The 21,268-nt window shown below is 39.0% G+C and overlaps 1 protein-coding gene and 1 pseudogene across 2 annotated transcripts in view; one reads left to right on the plus strand and one right to left on the minus strand.

Annotated features, from left to right (window-relative positions):
• The window catches only part of LOC110295777 (murinoglobulin-1), a 53,368-nt gene that overhangs the window by 20,389 nt on the left and 11,711 nt on the right, over window positions 1-21,268 (minus strand). For both annotated transcript variants that reach the window (XM_085839973.1, XM_085839972.1), the window contains exons 6-14: window positions 20,851-21,019; window positions 20,385-20,469; window positions 19,306-19,393; window positions 13,036-13,153; window positions 12,781-12,890; window positions 11,945-12,106; window positions 8,416-8,643; window positions 8,108-8,171; window positions 1,474-1,622 (exon numbers count right to left, since the gene is read on the minus strand). In XM_085839973.1, coding sequence (XP_085696099.1) covers window positions 1,474-1,622; window positions 8,108-8,171; window positions 8,416-8,643; window positions 11,945-12,106; window positions 12,781-12,890; window positions 13,036-13,153; window positions 19,306-19,393; window positions 20,385-20,469; window positions 20,851-21,019 — 1,173 coding nt within the window. The remainder of the gene's footprint in view (window positions 1-1,473; window positions 1,623-8,107; window positions 8,172-8,415; window positions 8,644-11,944; window positions 12,107-12,780; window positions 12,891-13,035; window positions 13,154-19,305; window positions 19,394-20,384; window positions 20,470-20,850; window positions 21,020-21,268) is intronic.
• On the plus strand, window positions 15,568-15,763 carry LOC110296035 (thymosin beta-10 pseudogene; annotated as a pseudogene).

A 21,268-nucleotide genomic window follows, 5' to 3' on the forward strand; every position in this document is an offset into this window, starting at 1 on the left:
ATTCTCTTGAGAATGTCCCTCATAATCTTGGAGCTAAATTGGCCGAAGGAAGTCCTAGCAATTCTCCTGCCTCTAGCCTCCACAACACTAGGGTTGTAAGACCTTCTGGTCATGCCTGGCATTTACATGAATGCTGGAATCAGAAATCAGTGCTATTACCTACTGAGCCATCTCTGCAACATGGAAGGTACACTCCCTCTCCATCATCTCTCCTTCTTTTCCTACCCCTCCTCCACATTTCCCCCTCCCTCTCTCTTTCCATCTCTTTCTCTCTATCTCCATCTTTGTCTCTCTCTGTCTTTGTCTCTCTCTGTCTGTCTCTGTATGTCTGTCTCTGTTTCTCTCTCTCTCTCTCTCTCTGTTTGTCTCTCTCTCTCCGTGTGTGTGTGTGTGTGTGTGTGTGTGTGCGCGTGTGTGTGTGTGCGCGCGTGCGCGCGCATTTGTGTAGTCCTTGCTGTCCTGGAACTCACTCTATAAACCAGGCTGGCCTTGAACTCAGATCTGCCTGCCACCCCTGTGCTTGGATTAAAGGATCATGCCACAACCACCCAACATAGTTACTTAATTTAAAGGACTTTTTCATGATGAATCTTATACCTACGGTAGAAAAATCAGATCAGTATTGTAATTGGAAATATGTCTACATTTGCCTCTCTGTCTGGCTATGGGATTATCTGCCATTCACCTTCATCTCTCAGTCCTTCCTATTTCAATTCAGGGACAGAATCAAGCTGCTGAAGACTGGAGTGTATTGAAAGGGGATGATGAAAGCAGATCAGAGGTGGCCTTAGCTGCTCTAGAGTAAGAAAAATGCAGATGCTCACCAACGGACATAGTTTCAGCTGCCTAATGTGACTAGGAACTGAAGATGTGTGATATAGCACACACTCAATATGCTGTGTCATAAAAATTAATACTAGCAAGGGTCTTATGTTCTTATCACACCTAAGAAAAAATCATAATGAAAAACTGGAGGGAAAATAAATATCCTAACAATTGATAGGCCTGGATCCTATGACTGGTCTCGCATAAGATTATATGACATTAAGGATGTATGAGATGGATCAGTGGGTAAAGGCATCCCCCGACAAGCCTATTGACCTGAGCTTGACCTCTCAGACCCATGAGGAAGAAGAGCACAGACTTGTGAAACTTGTCCTCTTTCCTCTACATGTGTGCATTCACATGCACACGTGCACACGCAGATAAATACAGTAAAATGTCACTCACACAACTTTAATGTAGTTATGAAGGATTCGGTTCTCCTCTCTCCCTCTACACAACCTTGCTTCCCCTCTCTTAGCCCTCCAATCACATGTGGGGTTTATAAATTGAAATCTGGCACTCTGGTACTGTCCACATCTTTGCCATGGAAGCACACACCAATGAATGGATTTAGCATATTTATCTCAAATCTCTGTCCTTCAGACCCCCCCCTTTAAAAATAGAAGTTATAGGTAATAAATCCCTCACTTTGTTGCGAAGACACTTTTCAACTTCAAAGTTTACAGAATCTGCAATCACTTCTCCATCAGGCAAGATGGTGTAGATGAGCATTTTAGCCATGGGGACCATGCTGAAGTCCACAGGGATCTCCAAGGCAAAGTTGCCTTTTACTGGAGCTGGGGGGAATGGAAAGAGATGGTTATGGGTCAGACTACTGACAGGCAACCCCAAGTAACTGAACACAGGGATTTGGAGGTCAGTCTATATGTGGAAGACAGTCTACCTCTCCTGTGGTTAGTTGCTTGCACGCTAATGATCTCAGGAGAATATCACAAAGATATCTTCCACCAAGGTGTTCACTGTCAAAAGTTATGTTGGTTATTTACAGCTAATCATATACTAACCTCTTATCTCTTTTATCCCTTAGCATCCCAAACAGCATGCTATATTTTATAAAAAGGACTGAGACAACCTTGACTGATGTCCCATTTATTATTCAGATAAAAGGAAGATTAACAGAGAGGAAAGCCTGATAGTCAGGGAGCTGAAAATTAATAATCATCTCAGAGGAGCAAGCCACACTTGGCAAGAATAAGAATATCTTTGGTAATAAACTTTCACTCAGTGCAATGTTCATAGTGTTTACATCTTTTGGGAGAAAATGATGTCTCTCTTATTGTTTCTGGTGAACCTGAGGGGATTCATAAGCCTTCTCATGATGGGTGCTATGACTCCCACTTAATGTTTGTTGAAGAACCAATTGCATAATTTATTAAATAGCTAAAGGTTTTTATAATTGATCAATGGCAAGGAAGCCTCTTTTCAGTAAATTTGCTGAGCATCCACAGAGTATCTACCACGTCTAGAAATGACTTGAAAGATATCTATGACTGAATAGACAAAGCATGTTTACATCTAAAACTTGCTATTAGCCAGTGTCTATATAACATTTTTAAAAATTTTTTATTAGGTATTTTCCTCATTTACATTTCCAATGCTATCCCAAAAGTCCCCCATCCCCATCCCCCCACTCCCCTACCCACCCACTCCCACTTCTTGGCCCTGGCATTCCCCTGTACTGAGGCATATAAAGTTTGCATGACCAATGGGACTCTCTTTCAACTGATGCCTGAGTAGGCCATCTTCTGATACATATGCAGCTAGAGACACTCACTCCAGGGGGTACTGGTTAGTTCATATTTTTTCTTCCACCTATAGGGTTGCAGATCCCTTTAGCTCCTTGGGTACTTTCTCTAGCTCCTCCATTAGGGGCCCTGTGATCCAGGAGAGGGATTTTATATTCATCAAAGTTAAAATCTTCCAAGATGAACTCTCAATTCTGAATATCTATGCTCCAAATGCAAGGGCATACACATTCATTAAAGAAACTTCAGTAAAGCTCAAAGCACACATTGCACCACACAAAATTATATTGGGAGACTTTAACACCCCATTCTCATCAATGGACAGATCCTGGAAATAGAAACTAAACAGAGACACATGGAAACTAACAGAAGATATGAACCAAATGGATTTAACAGATATTTACAGAAACTTTTATCTTAAATCAAAAGGATATGCTTGTTTCTCAGCACCTCATGGTACCTTCTCCAAAATAGACTATATAATTGTTCAAAAAACAGGTCTCAACAAATACAAAAATCTCAAAATTATCCCATGAATCCTATCAGATCACTATGGACTAAGGCTGATCTTCAACAAAAACATAAATAACAGAATGCCAATATTCACGAGGAAGCTGAACAACACTCTACTCAATGGTAACTTGGTTAAGGAAGAAATAGTGTATAGAGTTTAATGAAAATGAAGCCACAACATACCCAAACTTATGGGACACAATTAAAGCAGTCTTAGGAAGAAAACTCCTAGCTCTGAGTGCTACCAAAAAGAAACTAGAGAGAGCATACACTAGCAGCTTGACAGCACACCTAAAAGCTCTAGAACGAAAGGAAGCAAATTCACCCAAGAGGAGTAGACGGCAGAAAATAATCAAACTCAGGGCTGAAATCCACCAAGTAGAAACATAAAGAACTATACAAAGAATCAAGTAAACCAGGAGCTGGTTCTTTGAGAAAATCAACAAGATATATAAACCCTTAGCCAGACTAACTAGAGGGCACAGGGACAGTATCCTAATTAACAAAATCAGAAATGAAAAGGGAGACATAACAACAGAACCTGAGGAAATTCAAAACATCATCAGATCCTACTAAAAAAAGCCTATGCTCAACAAAACTGGAAAACATTCATGAATTGGACAATTTTCTAGACAGATACCAGGTACCAAAGTTAACTTAGGATCATATTAACGATCTAAACAGTCCAATATCCCCTAAAGAAATAGAAGCAGTCATTAATAGTCTCCCAACCAAAAAAAGCCCAGGACCCGATGGGTTAATTGCAGAGTTCTATCAGACCTTAAAAGAAGACCTAATTCCAATTCCCCTCAAAATATTCCACAAAAAAAGAAAAAGAAGGTACTCTACCCAGTTCACTCTATGTAGCCACAATTACTCTGATACTTAAACCACACAAAGACCCAACTAAGAAAGAGAACTCCAGATGAATTTCCCTTATGAATATGTACTCAAAAATACTCAATAAAAGTCTCACAAACCGAGTCCAAGAGCACATCAAAATGATCATCCATCATGATCAAGTAGGCTACAATTCAGGGATGCAGGGATGGTTTAATCTATGGAAAACCATCAATGTAATCTACTATATGAACAAACTAAAAGACAAAAACCACATGATCATCTTGCTAGATGCTGAGAAAGCATTTGAAAAAAATCCAACACTCCATGACAAAAGTCTTGGAACGATCAGGAATTCAAGGCCCATACCCAAACATAATAAAAGCAATATAAATCAAACCAACATCAAACTAAATGTAGGGAAACTTGAAGCAATCCCACTAAAATCAGGGACTAGACAAGGATGCCCACTTTCTCCCCACCTATTCAATATAGTACTTGAAGTCATAGCCAGAGCAATTAGACAACAAAAGGAGATGAAGGGGACAAAAATTGGAAAGAAGAAGTCAAAATATCACTTTTTGCATATGATATGATAGTATATAGAGTGACCCTAAAAATTCCACCAGAGAACGCCTAAACCTGATAAACAGTTCCAGCGCAGTAGCTTGATATAAAATTAACTCAAATGAGTGGCCTTTCTCTAAACAAAGGATAAACAGGCTGAGAAAGAAATTTGGGAAACAACATCCTTCACAATAGTCACAAATAATTTAATATACCTTGTGTGACTCTAACTAAGGAAGTGAAAGATCTGTATGATAAGAACATCAAGTCTATAAATAAAGAAATGGAAGAAGATCTCATAAGATGGAAAGATCTTCCATGCTCATGGATTGGCAGGATTAATATAATAAAAATGACGATTTTACCGAAAGCAATATATAGATTCAATGCAAATCCCCATGAAATTTCCAACTGAATTCTTCACCAACTTAGAATGGGCAATTTGCAAATTCACCTGAAATAATAAAAAACCTAGGACAGCAAAAACTATTGTCAACAATAAAAGAACCTCTGGGAGATTTGCCGTCCCTGACCTCAAGCTGTGCTACAGAGCAGTTGTGATAAAAAAAAAAAATTGCATGGTACTGGTACAGTGACAGACAGGTAATCAATGGAATAGAATTGAAGACTCAGAAATGAACCCACACACTTATGGTTACTTGATCTTAGATAAGGGAGCTAAAACCATCCAGTGGAAAAAAAGATAGCATTTTCAACAAATGGTGCTGGCTAAATTGGCAGTTACCATGTGGAAGACTCAATTGATCCATTTTTATTTCCTTGTACAAAGCTCAAGTCTAAGTGGATCAAGGAACTCCACATAAAACCAGAGACACTGAAACTTATAGAGAAGAAAGAGGAGAAAAGCCTGGAAGATATAAGCACAGGGGGAAAATTCCTGAACAGAACACCAATCGCTTGTGCTGTAAGATCAAGAATCGACAAATGGGACCTCATAAAATTGCATAGCTTCTGTAAGGCAAAGGACACCTTCAATAAGACAAAAAGGCCATCAACAGATTGGGAAAAGATCCTTACCAATCCTAAATCTGATAGTGGAATAATATCAAATATATACAAAGAACTCAAGAAGATGGACTCCAGAAAATCAAATAACCCTTTTAAAAACTGGGGTACAGAACTAAACAAAGAATTCTCAACTGAGGAATATCGAAGGGCTGAGAAGCACCTGAAAAAATGTTCAACATCCTCAGGGAAATGGATATCAAAACAAGCTGAGATTTTACCTCACACCAGTCAGAATGGCTAAGATCAAAAATTCAGGTGACAGCAGATGCTGGCGAGGATGTGGAGAAAGAGGAACACTCCTCCATTGCTGATGGGATTGCAAGCTTGTACAACCACTCTGGAAATCAGTCTGCCAGTTCCTCAGAAAATTGGACATAGTTCTACTGGAGGATCCCACAATGCCTCTCCTGGGCATATATCTAGAAGATGTTCCAACCGGTAAGAAGGACACATGCTCCACTATATTCATAGCAGCCTTATTTATAATAGTCAGAAGCTGGAAAGAACCCAGATGCCCCTCAACAGAGGAATGGATACAGAAAAATGTGGTACATTTACACAATGGAATACTACTCAGCTATAAAAAATGAATTTATAAAATTCCTAGGCAAATGGATGGACCTGGAGGGTATCATCCTGAGTGAGGTAACCCAATCACAAAAGAACTCACATGATATGTACTCACTGATAAGTGGATAGATATTAGCCCAGAAACTTAGAATACCCAAGATATAAGATAAAATTTGTGAAGCACATGAAACTCAAGAGGAACGAAGACCAAAGTGTGGACAGTTTGCTCCTTCTTAGATTCACGAACAAAACACACATGGAAGGAGTTACAGAGACAAAAGTTTGGAGCTGAGATGAAAGGATGGACCATCTAGAGATTGTCATATCCGGGGATCCATCCCATAATCAGCCTCCAAAAGCTGACACGATTGCATACACTAGCAAGATTTTGCAGAAAGGACCCTGATATAGCTGTCTCTTGTGAGACTATGCCCGGACCTAGCAAACACAGAAGTGGATGCTCACAGTCAGCTATTGGATGGATCACAGGGCCCCAAATGGAGGAGCTAGAGAAAGTACCCAAGGAGCTAAAGGGATCTGCAACCCTATAGGTGGAACAACAATATGAACTAACCAGTACCCCCCCAGAGCCCTTTTCTATATAACTTTTAAGCTATTAGAGTGGTTATATAATTATTCCCAGTATGTCCTGCTTTTAATTCAATGTACGAATAGTTTTACTGTCATTGGCTTGCGTGAGACTCCTATAAGTAGTGTATGGTTTCAATTGTGCTCGATGCAGTCATTATGACCATGGAGAGAAGTGAATAAGAAAAGGCATATTGTAGAACATGGGTTTGCACGTGGTAAGTGCTCTTTTGGAAGGAAAGGGTGGCAAGAACATAGAATTGAGATTACCAGGATTCAGTGGGTACTTGGATTTTAATAGGAGTGGGTGCAAGAGGCCCAAATAAGGGAGTGGAAAGGGAGTCACATTTTGGTAGAATTGAGCAAATATCACCAGAAGATGACAAGGTGACTTCACTGATAAAGTCACAGCAGCTATGATTCCCTGCCCTGTACCTTCACGACAGCAAGCCAGTCAATATTCCAGCATGGAAGGGGAGGCGTTTGTGAAGACCCACAATTAGTTGAGGAGCTATTGACAGTTGAAGGCTACTGAGGGGAGGAAAAGTCAAATCTCTTCAGCAATGTGGCCCCTGGTAGACTGTCTATGTTTCAGGGGCTTTCCCAATACGTTTTTATGTATGGGTAGCACTAATTGAACTCAATAGGTTTAAAAAGAGATGTAGAATAGGGAAGGGGCCTGGTGAGTCAGGGAGGAGTCCGGGGATTAGTGGGGAGAGGGTTTGGTTATAATACACATAAATATATGTGACTTTCAAAGAATAAAAAATGTTTTTAGAAGTAAAAATAAAGAGCTCAAGAGATAATTCTGAAGTTAAGATCAGTTGATGCTCTTCTAGAAGACCCTGGTTTGATTTCCAGCACCCACAGCAAGGTGCTCAGAACTGTAATTCTGTCTCCAAAATATCCAGGGGATCTGATGCCTCTGGGTTTCAGAGTACCTGTACTGACTTGCACCTCACACATAATTTAAAAATAATAAAAATACATGAAAATCAGTGTAGTTATATTGTTAAGAACCAAGTCTGATGCCCTCCAGATTTTTTTTTTTTTTGACCATCACTAAGATAACTAACTCATTTGCCTTGTTGGGGATTATCTGTATGTGAATGCATAGGTTCCTCATGTAGATTTTATCTTGGAGTATTTTGTGTATTCAGGTGTTACATATGCAGATTAGATATTTCACCATGTTGAATGATACTCAGGTTGGGACCCTGAGACTTTCCTGAAGGTCATGGCATGATTGAGAACTTACATTGGACGGCAAAGCCATGAGTTCCTACTGTGGAGAGTGTCTATGGAGACACACACTATGATGGCACAGTTAGTTGCTCAGTGGTAAGATTCCATTGGTAAGTATGTGGACACTGAGTTGGGGAAATGTTACTTTGTGGGGAAACACTTACCTTCTCCTGGCTCCACCTGGTGAGTGTGGTTTCCAGTCTGGATGATGCTGCCCTGGGCCATGACCTAAAATGGAAAGTATTTTCAAGGATCTATCTATATTTTACAAGGCTTTGTTCTAACTATGTTAGAAAAAATAGATGAATCTATTGTATTTCAGGAAGAAATACCCAGTCTAGAACCCAATGTGTAAAGAGAGACATGGTCAAGAGAGAAAAGAATTCTTTGGTTTGGTTTTGTTCTGTTTTTGTTTGTTTGTTTGTTTGTTGTTGTTGTTTGTTCATTGTTTCAATTTGGAGCCAGTACTCACCAGGTAGTAGAAAACGAGCTCTTTCAGCACTCCCAAGTCCCCCTTCAGAATAAAATGTGCCTGAACTGTGTGAATCTGGTTGCAGGGCAAGATGCTGCTGGTCTCTGTGTCAAGGTAGATGTAGCTCTTGCTGAGGGAGTAAATAGCATAGGCCACATGCTCTGCACTTGCATGTCTTCCCTCCATGCAATAGAAATAGGAACATGAATCTTCCTCTTTGTGGTTGACCTGGAGAAACAACAAAATACTATGCTGCAGATTGCCTAGCAGACAGAATATCTCTTCTGTGATTAATCAGTGGATTTTCCCATTTCATTTAATGATTGAATATTTTGTACATCTTATTAAAAATGGAGGGAATTTCATTAAATGGATTGATGTCTAACATCCTGAATTTTCAGAATCGAAACAAATATTTATACCAGGGAAGAGGGAAAGGGAAGTGCATTATTTTTATGAGGCAAAGGAACCATTTATTGTGCATCTAATATATAATGAAAAAATTTACATATATAAATTTTAGTGAATAATAAATGTATAAAATAATGGTTTAACAGAAATATTTTTATATATTAATGTAGTGTACTCTGAGCATCTTCATCCATCTTACAATGACATCCTACATCTCCTGCTGGCTCCCTCCTTCCTTAATTGACCCTCTCTGCTTTCATTCCTCTGTTTCCCTAGGTTCCACATATGGGGGACTTACAGAGATAATTTCTCCTAGTCTCATACTCTTTTCTTATATTGACAATTTACAAATCCATTCATTTCTCTATAGACAAGATGCCTCTCTTTTAAATATCTGAATAAAAGTCCAACGAGCACATATTTACAAATTTTCTCTATCCACTCATGTAACTGGAATTTCCTCCATGTGCCCAAGTTCATAAAAGTATGACTGCAAGAATGAATTATTCAATTATCCTGTTTATTCTTTTCTGTTGGTTACCTCTCAGTTTGGGGCTCTCACACTAACTCTACCCCAGAAATTCTCTCTATACTTGAACTTCCACCTCCCAATTTCCTGCCGAAGCTAATAGGCCAACAGCATTTTATTGACAGGTGATGCTTCCATAAATTGCCCAAGAGATTCCCTGTAATCCACCAATAGGCATTGAAGTTGGCTTCATTTCCCAACACTGTTGAGATCTGCTGAGACTGCCACAGGGATGTCGATGTCTCTCTTATACGTTAGCTTTGATTCATATGGGCTTGTATATGGGCATCGCATACCTGTACTGTATACTGGTTTCACTTTGGAGTTTTGTAGAATCCCTGAGCTTTATCGTCATACTAATTTGATGTCACACCTCCTGTGCATATAGGTTCCTTTGTTCTCATAACCTGCAGTTTATTGAGATCCATATGTGTTGAGCATCTTTGTGTGTGTTTCTTGACCTTTTGTAACTGGTGTTTTGAAAACAGACTATTTGTTGGATCCACTGAGATGACCGTGTGTTTTTTAACTCTTGATTCTATTTATATGTTGTTTTACAGTTGTAAAACCATCCATGTATTCTTAGTACAAAGTCAGTTTTATCATGGGATATGAATTGCTTAATGTGTGGTTGAATTTGGCATGTAAGAATTTCACTGTGGTCTTTCTCTTATCATTCATTGGTAAATTATTCTGAAGAGTTCTTGTCACTGTATCCTTATCTGCTTTTGGTCTCAGGGCTGTTCTAGATTCACCGAACAGCTTTGGAAGCATTCCTCTCTTTGAATCTTTATACAACAATATTTCCTTTTTGAAGTTTGGTTCTATTCAAAAATGAGTTCTTCCCAGTCTCAGATTTTATTGTGCCAGGTCTCTTTAATTGTTTCTTCAATTCTATTTCTCATTGCCAATCCATTCAGGTTTTTCACATCCTTTTGGCTCACTTTTGGTAGAATATAAATATCCAGAAAATCATTTGTTTATTTTGGATTTTTTAAATTTATTGTAATGAACGTTTTCAGATTATTCTGTAAGAACCCCATGGATTTCACAGTGTGTGCTGTAATAGTAACCTCTAATTTGCTAATTTGGGTTTTAACTTTCTTTGGGTTTAGATGAGGTCTAATCAAGTTTACTTGTCTTTGTGATTTACCTTTGATCTCCATCATTAATTCTGCCATATTTATTATTTCCTTCCTTTCATCAATTTTTAATTTGGCCTGTTCTAGTGGTGCTAACAAATTGAGGTACAGCATAAGGTATATTATTAATTTGATATCTATCTGATTACTTAGTGCAGAATTTCATTCCTTGTAGACTCTACAAAATTCTTTCTTTTTCTCAGACTTCCTTTTCTGCGACTTCCGTAATAAAGCTTCTCTCTATTTTTTAACCTAACTGTTTAAGCTACATTGTATTTTCCACTTTGTATTCATTGGAACTGGGGGTATAGTGGCTGTTTTTAATTTTTAAAATTATATCCATACATCTGATTTGCTTTGGTGTTGATGAATTTACTGAATTTTTCTATGTTCCTGGGATTTGCCTTTAAAAGAGAGCAACTCATTATGAAAATTTTCTTATGATACCAGATGTTCTATAGCTATCACTACAGATGTACAAATTAAAACATCAAAATGGGTGAAATATGAAAAAAACATGACTTACCATAAATCTCTTAATTTTCCTATAATGGAACTCAAAGCTATTGAAGCATATGAAATATTATGTAAATAATATTACAAGTCTAATCTTAAAAATTATTGACAAAATTGGGGACACAAACACACACACACACACACTTCCCAGTGGAGTAAATAAGAGATTATATATTTTACCCAAAAAAATCAGGAATCAAACATTGTGAAATAATTTTTTTTTCATTTTTTGAGACAGGATTTCTCTGTATAGCCCGGGCTATCCTGGAGCTCACTTTGTAGACCAGGCTGGCCTTGAACTCAGAAATCTGCCTGCCTCTGCCTCCCAAGTGCTGGGATTAAAGGTGTGCGCCACCAAGACTGGCGAAATAATTTTAAAAATTGAAATCTGAGAAATAAACAGAGCAGTAAGTTAAATAAAGTTACGTGCAAGATTTCACTAATAGTTTAGATACAATGGAAGAAAAATACCAGGGATTAGAGATAATGGAAAATTAATTTTACATGTAATGAGTGGTAAAGAAAAATTTAAAAATTCTTGCCACAACTTTCAAGGCCTCTGGAAACCAGTTGAGATTCAAAGTGTGAAGATGTTGCTGTCCCACAGAAGTAAGAATTTGAGGATGCACAGCACCTATCCTTGTCTATGTAGATAAAAATGGACCTTTAATCATTGTTTTACTTGAAGTTCCTAACTTGGGGTATTGAAAACATAAATAAAGCAAAAGATACAATAAAATAAAAATTGTGTTAAAATGTGTTTGCAATGTATGCTCATACTTTTATTAATAAACAGAAACTTTTTGTGTGTTTTTCCCTAAAATAAGAGAGTTTGGCATGGATTTTTTTTTTCATTAGGCTACACATCATTGAGTTCAAGCTGTTGCGAAGCCTTGCCTTGTGTCTTTTGTCCTCCTCATTTCTGACTTACTTTGATATGGAGGGAAGAGCCTGAGAAGCCAGCAGTGTCTATGGAGAACTTTGCCAGGCCATGCTGATCAGTGGTAGTAGCACTGGTATAGCCAAGTTCTTGTGCTTTGATGAAGACTTTCTCATTTGGAATAGGGTCTCCCTTGATATCCACTAGGCGGACCTAAGTTGAACAAGGAAGAAAAGTATAGTCTAGGCATGGAAATATGACAAAGAATGTAAGCGAAAACACTGTTTCAGTGTTATACGAAGATTCCAAAGATGAACCAACAAATTCAGCACATGCAAAAATTGGTTCAAGAAAATCTATGCCAGCAGCACTATCGGTTCTGTGAAAGTATGAAGGCTGAAGTAATCATATTCTTAATGCCATAACAGATGCTTTAGAGATGCTTTCTACTTTCTTATTATTCATAAGAAACCATTATTGATTCCTTTGTGTAAAGTACAGGAAGCAGATGCTCTGTCAATATCACAAGTACAACTTGTGAGGGTGCAGAGGCTGATGGAGAGCATGTATCTGTTATGAGTATCTATCATATGCTGCTTCACCATTGACACAGTGACACTTTCATAAGGTTTTCAGGAACAGTAGCTATAAATGAAAACTTTGTAGCCTATGTTTTATATTTGGAGCTTCCAGATAACCTAAGTCTTCAGTTTAGTTCTGGGAATTGAACTCATACACTTGGGCATGGGAAATATACACTCCACCACTAAGCTGCACTTCTTGTGTTGCAATCAATGATGTCAGACATGCCTAATATCTAGCAGAATGGCTTTGGTTTTGAAGTACCACTCTACAGCTTAACCAGGTATGAACCAAAAACACCTTACTTTCACAAAGAATGGAATCCCGTGTCTGAAATGTGAATCTGCCTTCAGAAATATGAGCTTGCTTGTGATTCTTTCAATTTTAGTTGTTCCATATCCACTGAACTCCAATCCTGAAGAAGAAATTAGTGACAACCTTGAAAGCCTAAGTTGGTTAGAGAGTTGCTTGATTTCTGCATCCTTTGAACCACCATCTAGATGTGAAAAGGTGTCAGTTTTCACAGCATCATCTTCTATATTCTTTGGTTACCCACATACCTGTCCCTTCTTCTGTAACAGTTGCATTCACATGGAAAAGCTGAACCCTGTGATGTCTTTTATTTGATTGGAGCTCAGTGATGTTCGCTTCTTGTGTGCTGCAGCCATTGTTATCTAGCTGATATGTAAAATAAAAGCAAGGTAACATGTCACACTGCTCAGATCAATGGTTTACTCAAATTCACTCATGAGGACTTCTTTCAGAAAAATGACAGCTTAGTACATGATGTTCTGGTTATAAGCATGGGACTCAGCTCAAACCCTGGGCTCCTGTATGCCATGGTCATGACCAGTCCCAGTGTTGCCTTGGCTTAGTCATCTATAAAAATAGTGATTATCTATTAAGTACTAAGTGATATCTACTAAGGAGTATTAAGTAAACTCACAATTATAATGTCTGAAGCAATTAACTTGCATGCCATTAGGATTTAATACTTAGTTTCTATTATTAAAATAGCACGGATGTAGCCCAATGGTACATTTTACTAGCAGGCATGATGCTGTTGCCTTGATACCAAGTGGCAGTAAGTAAAGTGAAGTCCATTCCCAGAGCGAAATGGTGTTTAGAAAACTCTTCATAAGAAAGAATTGACATTATTCTGAACTGTGAAAGATTCACCAGAATCATTGTTTTATTCTTCGTTAAATTTTACCTTCACTGCTTACTTTTTTCCCTTTTCATCATTACAATTATTGTTGGCTTAGTAGTATACTTTATTTCATTTAGATTATATTGCTCAAACAACTTCAGTTTTCTGCTCTTGCGGTAGTTTGTCCAGATACCTTTTCCCTTTCTTTGCTAGCTCATCTGCCCAAACTCCATAGAAGAGGTGCCTAGTCTTACTGCAACTTGATATGCCAGGGCAGGTTGATACCCATGAGAGGCCATCCGTTTTCTGAGGACAAGGGGCAGGAGCAGTGGTTGGGTGGGGTGAGAGGAGGTGAGAAGGAGGGACTGGGAGGAGAGGAGGGAGGAGAACCTGTGAGCAGGATATAAAGTAAATAAATAATTAAAAAAAAAAAAAGAAATACACCAGTCAGAATGGCTAAGATCAAAAATCCAGGTGACAGCAGATGCTGGCAAGGATGTGGGGAAAGAGGAACAGTCCTCCATTGCTGGTGGGATTGCAAGCTTGTACAACCACTCTGGAAATCAGTCTGGTGGTTCCTTAGAAAATTGGGCATAGTACTACTGGAGGATCCTGCAATACCTCTCCTGGGCATATATCCAGAAGATGTTCCAAAGGGTAAGAAAGACACATGCTCTACGATGTTTATAGCAGCCTTATTTATAATAGCCAGAAGCTGGAAAGAACCCAGATGCCCCTCAACAGAGGAATGGATACAGAAAATGTGGTACATTTACACAATGTTGTACTACTCAGCTATTAAAAAGAATAAATTTATGAAATTCCTAGGCAAATGGATTGACCTGGAGGGCATCATCCTGAGTGAAGTAACCCAATCACAAAAGAACTCACATGATATGCACTCACTGATAAGTGGATATTTGCCCAGAAACTTAGAATACCCAAGATACAAGATACAAAGCATATGAAACTCAAGAAGAACGAAGACCAAAGTGTGGACACTTTGCCCCTTCTTAGAATTGGGAACAAAACACCCATGGAAGGAGTTATAAAGACAAAGTTTGGAGCTGAGACAAAGGGATGGACCATCTAGAGACTACCATATCTGGGGTTCCATCTCATAATCATCCACCAAACGCAGACACCATTGCATACACTAACAAGATTTTACTGAAAGGACCCTGATATAGCTGTCTCTTGTGAGACTATGCCGGGGCCTAGCAAACACAGAAGTGGATGCTCACAGTCAGCTATTGGATGGATCACAGGGCTCCCAATGGAGGTGTTAGAGAAGGTATCCAAGGAGCTAAAGGGAACTGCAACCCTATAGGTGGAACAACAATATGAACTACCCAGTAACCCCCAGAGCTCATGTCTCTAGCTGCATATGTATCAGAAGATGGCCTTGCCGGCCATCAGTGGAAAGAGAGGCCCATTGGTCATGCAAACTTTATGTGCCTCAGTACAGGGGAACACCACGGCCAAGCAGTGGGAGTGGGTGGGTAGGGGGTTGGGGGGGTATGGGGGACTTTTGGGATAGTAAAAAGGAAAATACCTAATAAAAAAAACTTAAAAAAAAATACAAGAAACACGACCAGCAGGGAAGCAGGACATGTACAAAGGGTACAGCTTTTCATTAACTGCATCCTAGGATACACGAATTGTCACAGTGTTGGACAAATAAACCAATAGTATAGTTTTGGAAATGACTAGTAACCCCAAGGAGAATTTAAGCAAGTAGATGAAGATATGAATGCTATCAATTCAGAAGAAGACTGAGATACCCAGCAACAGATGTGATGGTTAATAAAAGATAAATAGCATGTGAATCAACCTGAACAGCCAATATAGAAATAGGAATAAACATAGAATTATCAACAATAACCCCAAGTGTAAATGATTTTTAACTCTGTAATTAAGAGTCACAACCCAGGGTTCTTGCTGCAGCAATGCAAGTGGGAGAACCTGGAGTGTGAGCTGGGGACTCCATGGGTTGGAAGAAAATGGCAGGTAAGCCAGCCTTGGGGGAAATCCCAGGCTTCAATCAGGCCAAGCTGAAGAAAACCAAGACTCATGAACATGATAACCTGCCAAGCAAAGAGACCATTGAACAGGAAAAGGAGAGAGAAATTTCCTAGAAGCCTAGGAGGATTTCCCCACCCAACACCGTCATCTCTGAGACCCCCTCATGATGTAGAAGAAGGAAAATGAAACACTGCAGAAAAGCATCTGGAAGACATTCAAAGTGAGAGAGACATATCTAGTCCTGAGTGCTGCTGAAAATAAAAAAAAAATAGAACAGAAATAAATGACGTGATAATATAAATCAAAGATTCAGAAAAATAACAGACAATCCAAACTCTGAAGTAGTAGGTAGGAAGAAATAATAAAAACCAGAGCAGAAGCTGTGGCGAAGAGCAGAAATAAAGAATATAAAGAATCAACGAGTCTAAGAGACAGTTATTTAAGAAGATATGACCAAGAACAATCTTTGGCACAATTGACCAAAAGAAAGAAATAAAAAGACCCAAGTTAATAGAGTCAGGAATGTGCAGGGTACCATTACACAGAAATTAAAGAGGTTTGGACTAGTGTAAAATAATACTTCAAAAACCTGTACTGAATTAATTTAGAAAACTCTAAAAAAGTGGAAAGATTTCTACATTCGTGCAAAACACAAATGTTAAACTAAGAAGTAATGGAAATTTCAACAGTCACATAGACGCTATAGAGAGAAGCCTACTACAGACAGGTAGATGAATGGAATAGAATTGAAGACCCAGAAATGAACCCACACAAGTATTCTCACTTGATCTTTGACAAAGGAGCTAAAACCATCCAGTGGAAAAAAGACAGCATTTTCAACAAATGGTGCTGGCTCAACTGGCAGTTATCATGTGGAAGAATGCGAATTGATCCATTCTTATCTCCTTGTACAAAGCTCAAGTCTAAGTGGATCAAGGAACTCCACATAAAACCAGAGACACTGAAGCTTATAGAGAAGAAAGGGGGGAAAAGCTTGGAAGATATGGGCATAGGGGAAAAATTCCTGAACAGAACACCAATAGCTTGTGCTGTAAGATCAAGAATTGACAAATGGGACCTCATAAAATTGCATAGCTTCTGTAAGGCAAAGGACACTGTCAATAAGACAAAAAGGCCACCAACAGATTGGGTAAAGATCTTTACCAATCCTAAATCTGATAGTGGACTACTATCAAATATATACAAAGAACTCAAGAAGATGGACTCCAGAAAATCAAATATCCCTTTTAAAAAATGGGAAGCTAAACAAAGAAATCTCAACTGAGGAATATCAAAGGGCTGAGAAGCACCTGAAAAAATGTTCAACATCCTTTTTGTTTTGTTTTATTTTGTTTTGTTTTTTTGTTGTTTTTTTTCAAGACAGGGTTTCTCTGTATAGCCCTGGTAGCCCTAGCTGTCCTGGCACTCACTTTGTAGACCAGGCTGGCCTCGAACTTAGAAATCTGCCTGCCTCTGCCTTCCAAGTGCTGGGATTAAAGGTGTGTGCCATCACCGCCCAGCGATGTTCAACATCCTTAATCAGCAGAGAAATGCAAATCAAAACAACCTGAGATTCCACCTCACACCAGTCAGAATGGCTAAGATAAAAAATTCAGATGACTGCAGATGGTGATGAGGATGTGGAGAAAGAGGAACACTCCTCCATTGCTGGTGGGATTGCAAGCTGGTACAACCTCTCTGGAAATCAGTTTGGGGGTTCCTCAGAAAACTGGACATAGTACTACTGGAAGATCCAGCAATACCTCTCCTGGGCATATAACCAGAAGGTGTTCCAACATGTAATAAGGACACATACTCCACTATGTTCATAGCAGCCTTATTTATAATAGGCTGAAGGTTTAAAGAACCCAGATGGATACAGAAAATGTGGTACATATACACAATGAAATATTACTCAGCCATTAAATACAATGAATTTGAGAAATTCTTAGGCAACTGGATGGATCAGGAGGATATCATCCTGAGTGATATAACCCAATCACAAAATAACACACATGTTATGCACTCACTGCATATTAGCCCAGAATCTTAGAATACCCAAGATACAATTTGCAGAACACTTGAATATCAAGAAGAAGGAAGACCAAAGTGTGGTTATTGTGTTCCTTCTTAGAATGGGAACAAAATACCCATGGAAGGAGTTACACAGACAAAGGTCAGAGCTGAGAGGGAAGGAAGGACCATCCAGAGACTGCTCCACCCAGGGGTCTATCCCATAAACAACCACCAAACCCAGACACTATTCCATATGCCAACAAGAATTTGGTAACAGGACCCTGATATAGCTATCTCTTGTGAGGCTATTCTTGGGCCTAGCAAACACAGAAGTGGATGCTCACAGTCACCTATTGGATGGAACACAGGGCCCCAAATGAAGGAGCTAGAAAAAGTACCCAAGGAGCTGAGGGGTCTGGAACCCTATAGGAGAAACAATAATACAAACTAACCAGTACCCTCTAGAGCTCATATCTCTAGCTGCATATGTAGCCAAGGATGGCCTAGTCAGCCATCAATGGCAGGAGAGGCCCTTGGTCTTGGGAAGATTATATGTCCCATTATAGGGGAATGTCAGGGCCAGTAGGAGAGAGTGGGTAGTTTGGGAAGCAGGGCAGAAGGAGGGTACAGGGGACTTTCAGAGAGGAAACTAGTAAAGGGGATAACATTTGAAATGTAAATGAAAAGAATTTCTAATAAAAATACCAATTAAAAAAGACTTGCAAATTGCAGCAGACTTTGAAATCCTTGCGCTTATCTGGGTTTCCTGAGGACTCAGGGCATAACATCAGGATTCTACAAAATAAATCTATAGCAGCAGAACAAAACCTGTTTCCATGCATGGCTTGTCATTTATGTGTGTCACAGACAAGCGAGTCCATCAGCTGATAAACTGATAATCAAAACCAAATAAGAGAATGCTATCGGTGCAGAGATTATCACCATTTACAAAATATACCAGACTCCGACATACAACAGTGCATGTTTTCTGCCATATGGGAGGTAAAACAAAACAGAACCAGAAGACAACAAAACAGAAGTTGTTCCATTTGGGAAGAGGAAGGGTCTGGTGGGAGGAGGGATGGAGAGAATGGGGTAGGTGATGAAGGATGTAACCAAGTACATGATTCACTTGTATGAATTTATCATAAAGAAGCCTAACACTTACTTACATTTTATATATGCTAATTGAAATATACATTTTAGGAATAATCTATAAGGCATGGAAGTAGTAGAGGTTACATAGGAAGAGGAGAAGGACACATAAGAGTGAGGAACTTCAAGAGAGCAGAGGTGGCAATGGGACAGGGGATATGGTTGGAATATGTGACACTCTTGTATGGAAATGTCATAAACCTACTATTTCATACAATGAATATATACTCAAAATAAATTTGGTGGCTAAGTAAAGTTATTGAAATATCCCTTTAATAGTAGTGGATCTCAGAATTATCTCTTTTGTCAGTGAGGGGCTTAGATGGGTTTGCATACAAGCTTGGCTAGTGTTCCATCCCTGGGCTACAGCCCGAGGTCCCAGAATATCCTCTTTTATTGTGTGGGTATGTGTGTCCTCTTCTTTTTGCTGTCTGAATTCCTGTTAGTTAGCCTTTAAAACATGCCTTAGAATGGATTCACTCACCTGGGAATTGACTTCTTTGCATCTAGTCTCAGTCTCATGGCAGACGCTTATCTTCACATGTCCTGGGACAGGCTTCCCATAGGTATATCTGTCACAAGATAAATTCACAGAAACGAAGAGTCTTTCAAAAGGAGAGACAAACTGTCTTTCACTGAGTCTGTTTGGTTTCATAACGACAACAAACATGTCCCATTTTTATTACCTCCTGACAACTTCTAACGGTATATGTTAAAAATTTGGGATATAAATTAATTGGTAGATAGATAGATAGATAGATAGATAGTAAAAAAAATTAGATGTATTAAGTATCTATGGAAGATATGGTTTTCACCCTTTTGTGGTTCTGAAAAAGATTAAGTAAGCAAACCAGCATTCTCAGCTACTAAATGATGGGGCTTAGACAAATAGAGGGCATGAGAATCACTCATAGCTGCTGTAACAAACCTCACTCCTTTGCCTTTGCTCTACCCATTTTAGTTTTTGAGCATGACCATTGTAAGGACAAACAGCTGTGCGCTAAGGTTTTTGTCTTCTGTTTGATTTAGGCACATATTGCAAGTCACATCTCATATGGTTCTAGACTTAAATAGAAATTTTAGTTGTTGTAGTAAATGTCCTCATTATTCAGGTATAGAAATGCAAGCGGGAAGACTGAGATGTCTAAAGTTTAAACTTGATATGCAGTGGATTGACCTGGAGGCAGATTAAGAGCTGTTTTTTCTCTACTCTTTCTGTCAGCCCATAAGAGGCCAGCAAGATGCCTTGATTTAGTGCCTCTGTTCTCTTCACATGGTCAGTGGGCCTTATTAAGTCCCTTCCTGTCTCCAAAGGCAGGACCTCTTTATTGCCTCATAAGATTGATTCATCTATTGATATCAGCAATGTATGCAATGAAGGATTGTAATGTAATTGGTGCAGAGTAGGAAAGAACAAAAATGAGCACTACAGGGGGGAACATTCTAGTGGGGAAGGACATAACTGTAGCATTTTCTACATATTCTACAAAGAGACATCATCCCAGGGATTTTCTCTGTCTGAGTACTTTCTTAAGGGTAGAAGTACAGAAGCCAGCAACTCACTTTGCACATGCAGTCACACTGAGCACTTCATCATTCACAGAGATGGCATTTGGGAACTTCAGGTCGACTTCAAATCTGGGAAGTACTATTGGGAGAGAGAGGAGATACTCAGGGGTGGAATGACTTGTCTAGTTGCCTAAGTGACCACTCTCTGCCCAGAAATGGTGATTTCACATTATTAAGGCATGACCCACCCCAATAAAGTTGGAATGATGAGTGGTTATACACTATATCACTTCTTGAAAATCACAGGGATATCTACTTAAATAAGAAAAACGAACAAACAACAAAACAAAACAAGTAATTTGCTTCTGAAAAATCCCAGAACTTTCTGAAACTCCAATGTTGCTAGATGGATAGCCTTAGCTAGAGTCAGATGGAACTCATTTTGTACAAAGTAATTCATCCTATGATAACCAGAATCCCAAGAGACCTGCTTTTTCTTTTTGGTCTTCCCAATCCATACCAAATTCCATCACAGTAAAAAAGCGTTCTTCCTTTGCCCCTGACTGTTTTTGCATCACTATCTTGTAGGGGCCCTGAATGGGCTCTGCTGCCAGGCTGAAGGACATTTGCATAAGCCCATTCTCAGTCTTAATATCCTCCCACTGCATAATTCGGTTCTTTTTCGGATCCTGTAAAAGAGGTTGTAAATTTTCTAAGTCAATAAAGTATTAAGAACAACAATGCATAGAGGATGCTGTTGATGGAAGCATTTTGAAACTTGGTAATTTTCTTTTGTGGAGCAAGGAATAAAGGTGAAGTAGGAAATAACAAGCCAGTTATCTTGAATGGGGGAGGGCTGCCGACCCATAGCAGTTAGACATTCCAATGTCAGGTTACTTTCATAAGATTGAGTTCTCTCTGATTACAAAACACTTAAG

This window comes from Mus caroli, unplaced genomic scaffold (genome assembly GCF_978045245.1).
Source record: "Mus caroli unplaced genomic scaffold, Mus_caroli_1 scaffold_7, whole genome shotgun sequence".
Classification (NCBI taxonomy): domain Eukaryota; kingdom Metazoa; phylum Chordata; class Mammalia; order Rodentia; family Muridae; genus Mus; species Mus caroli.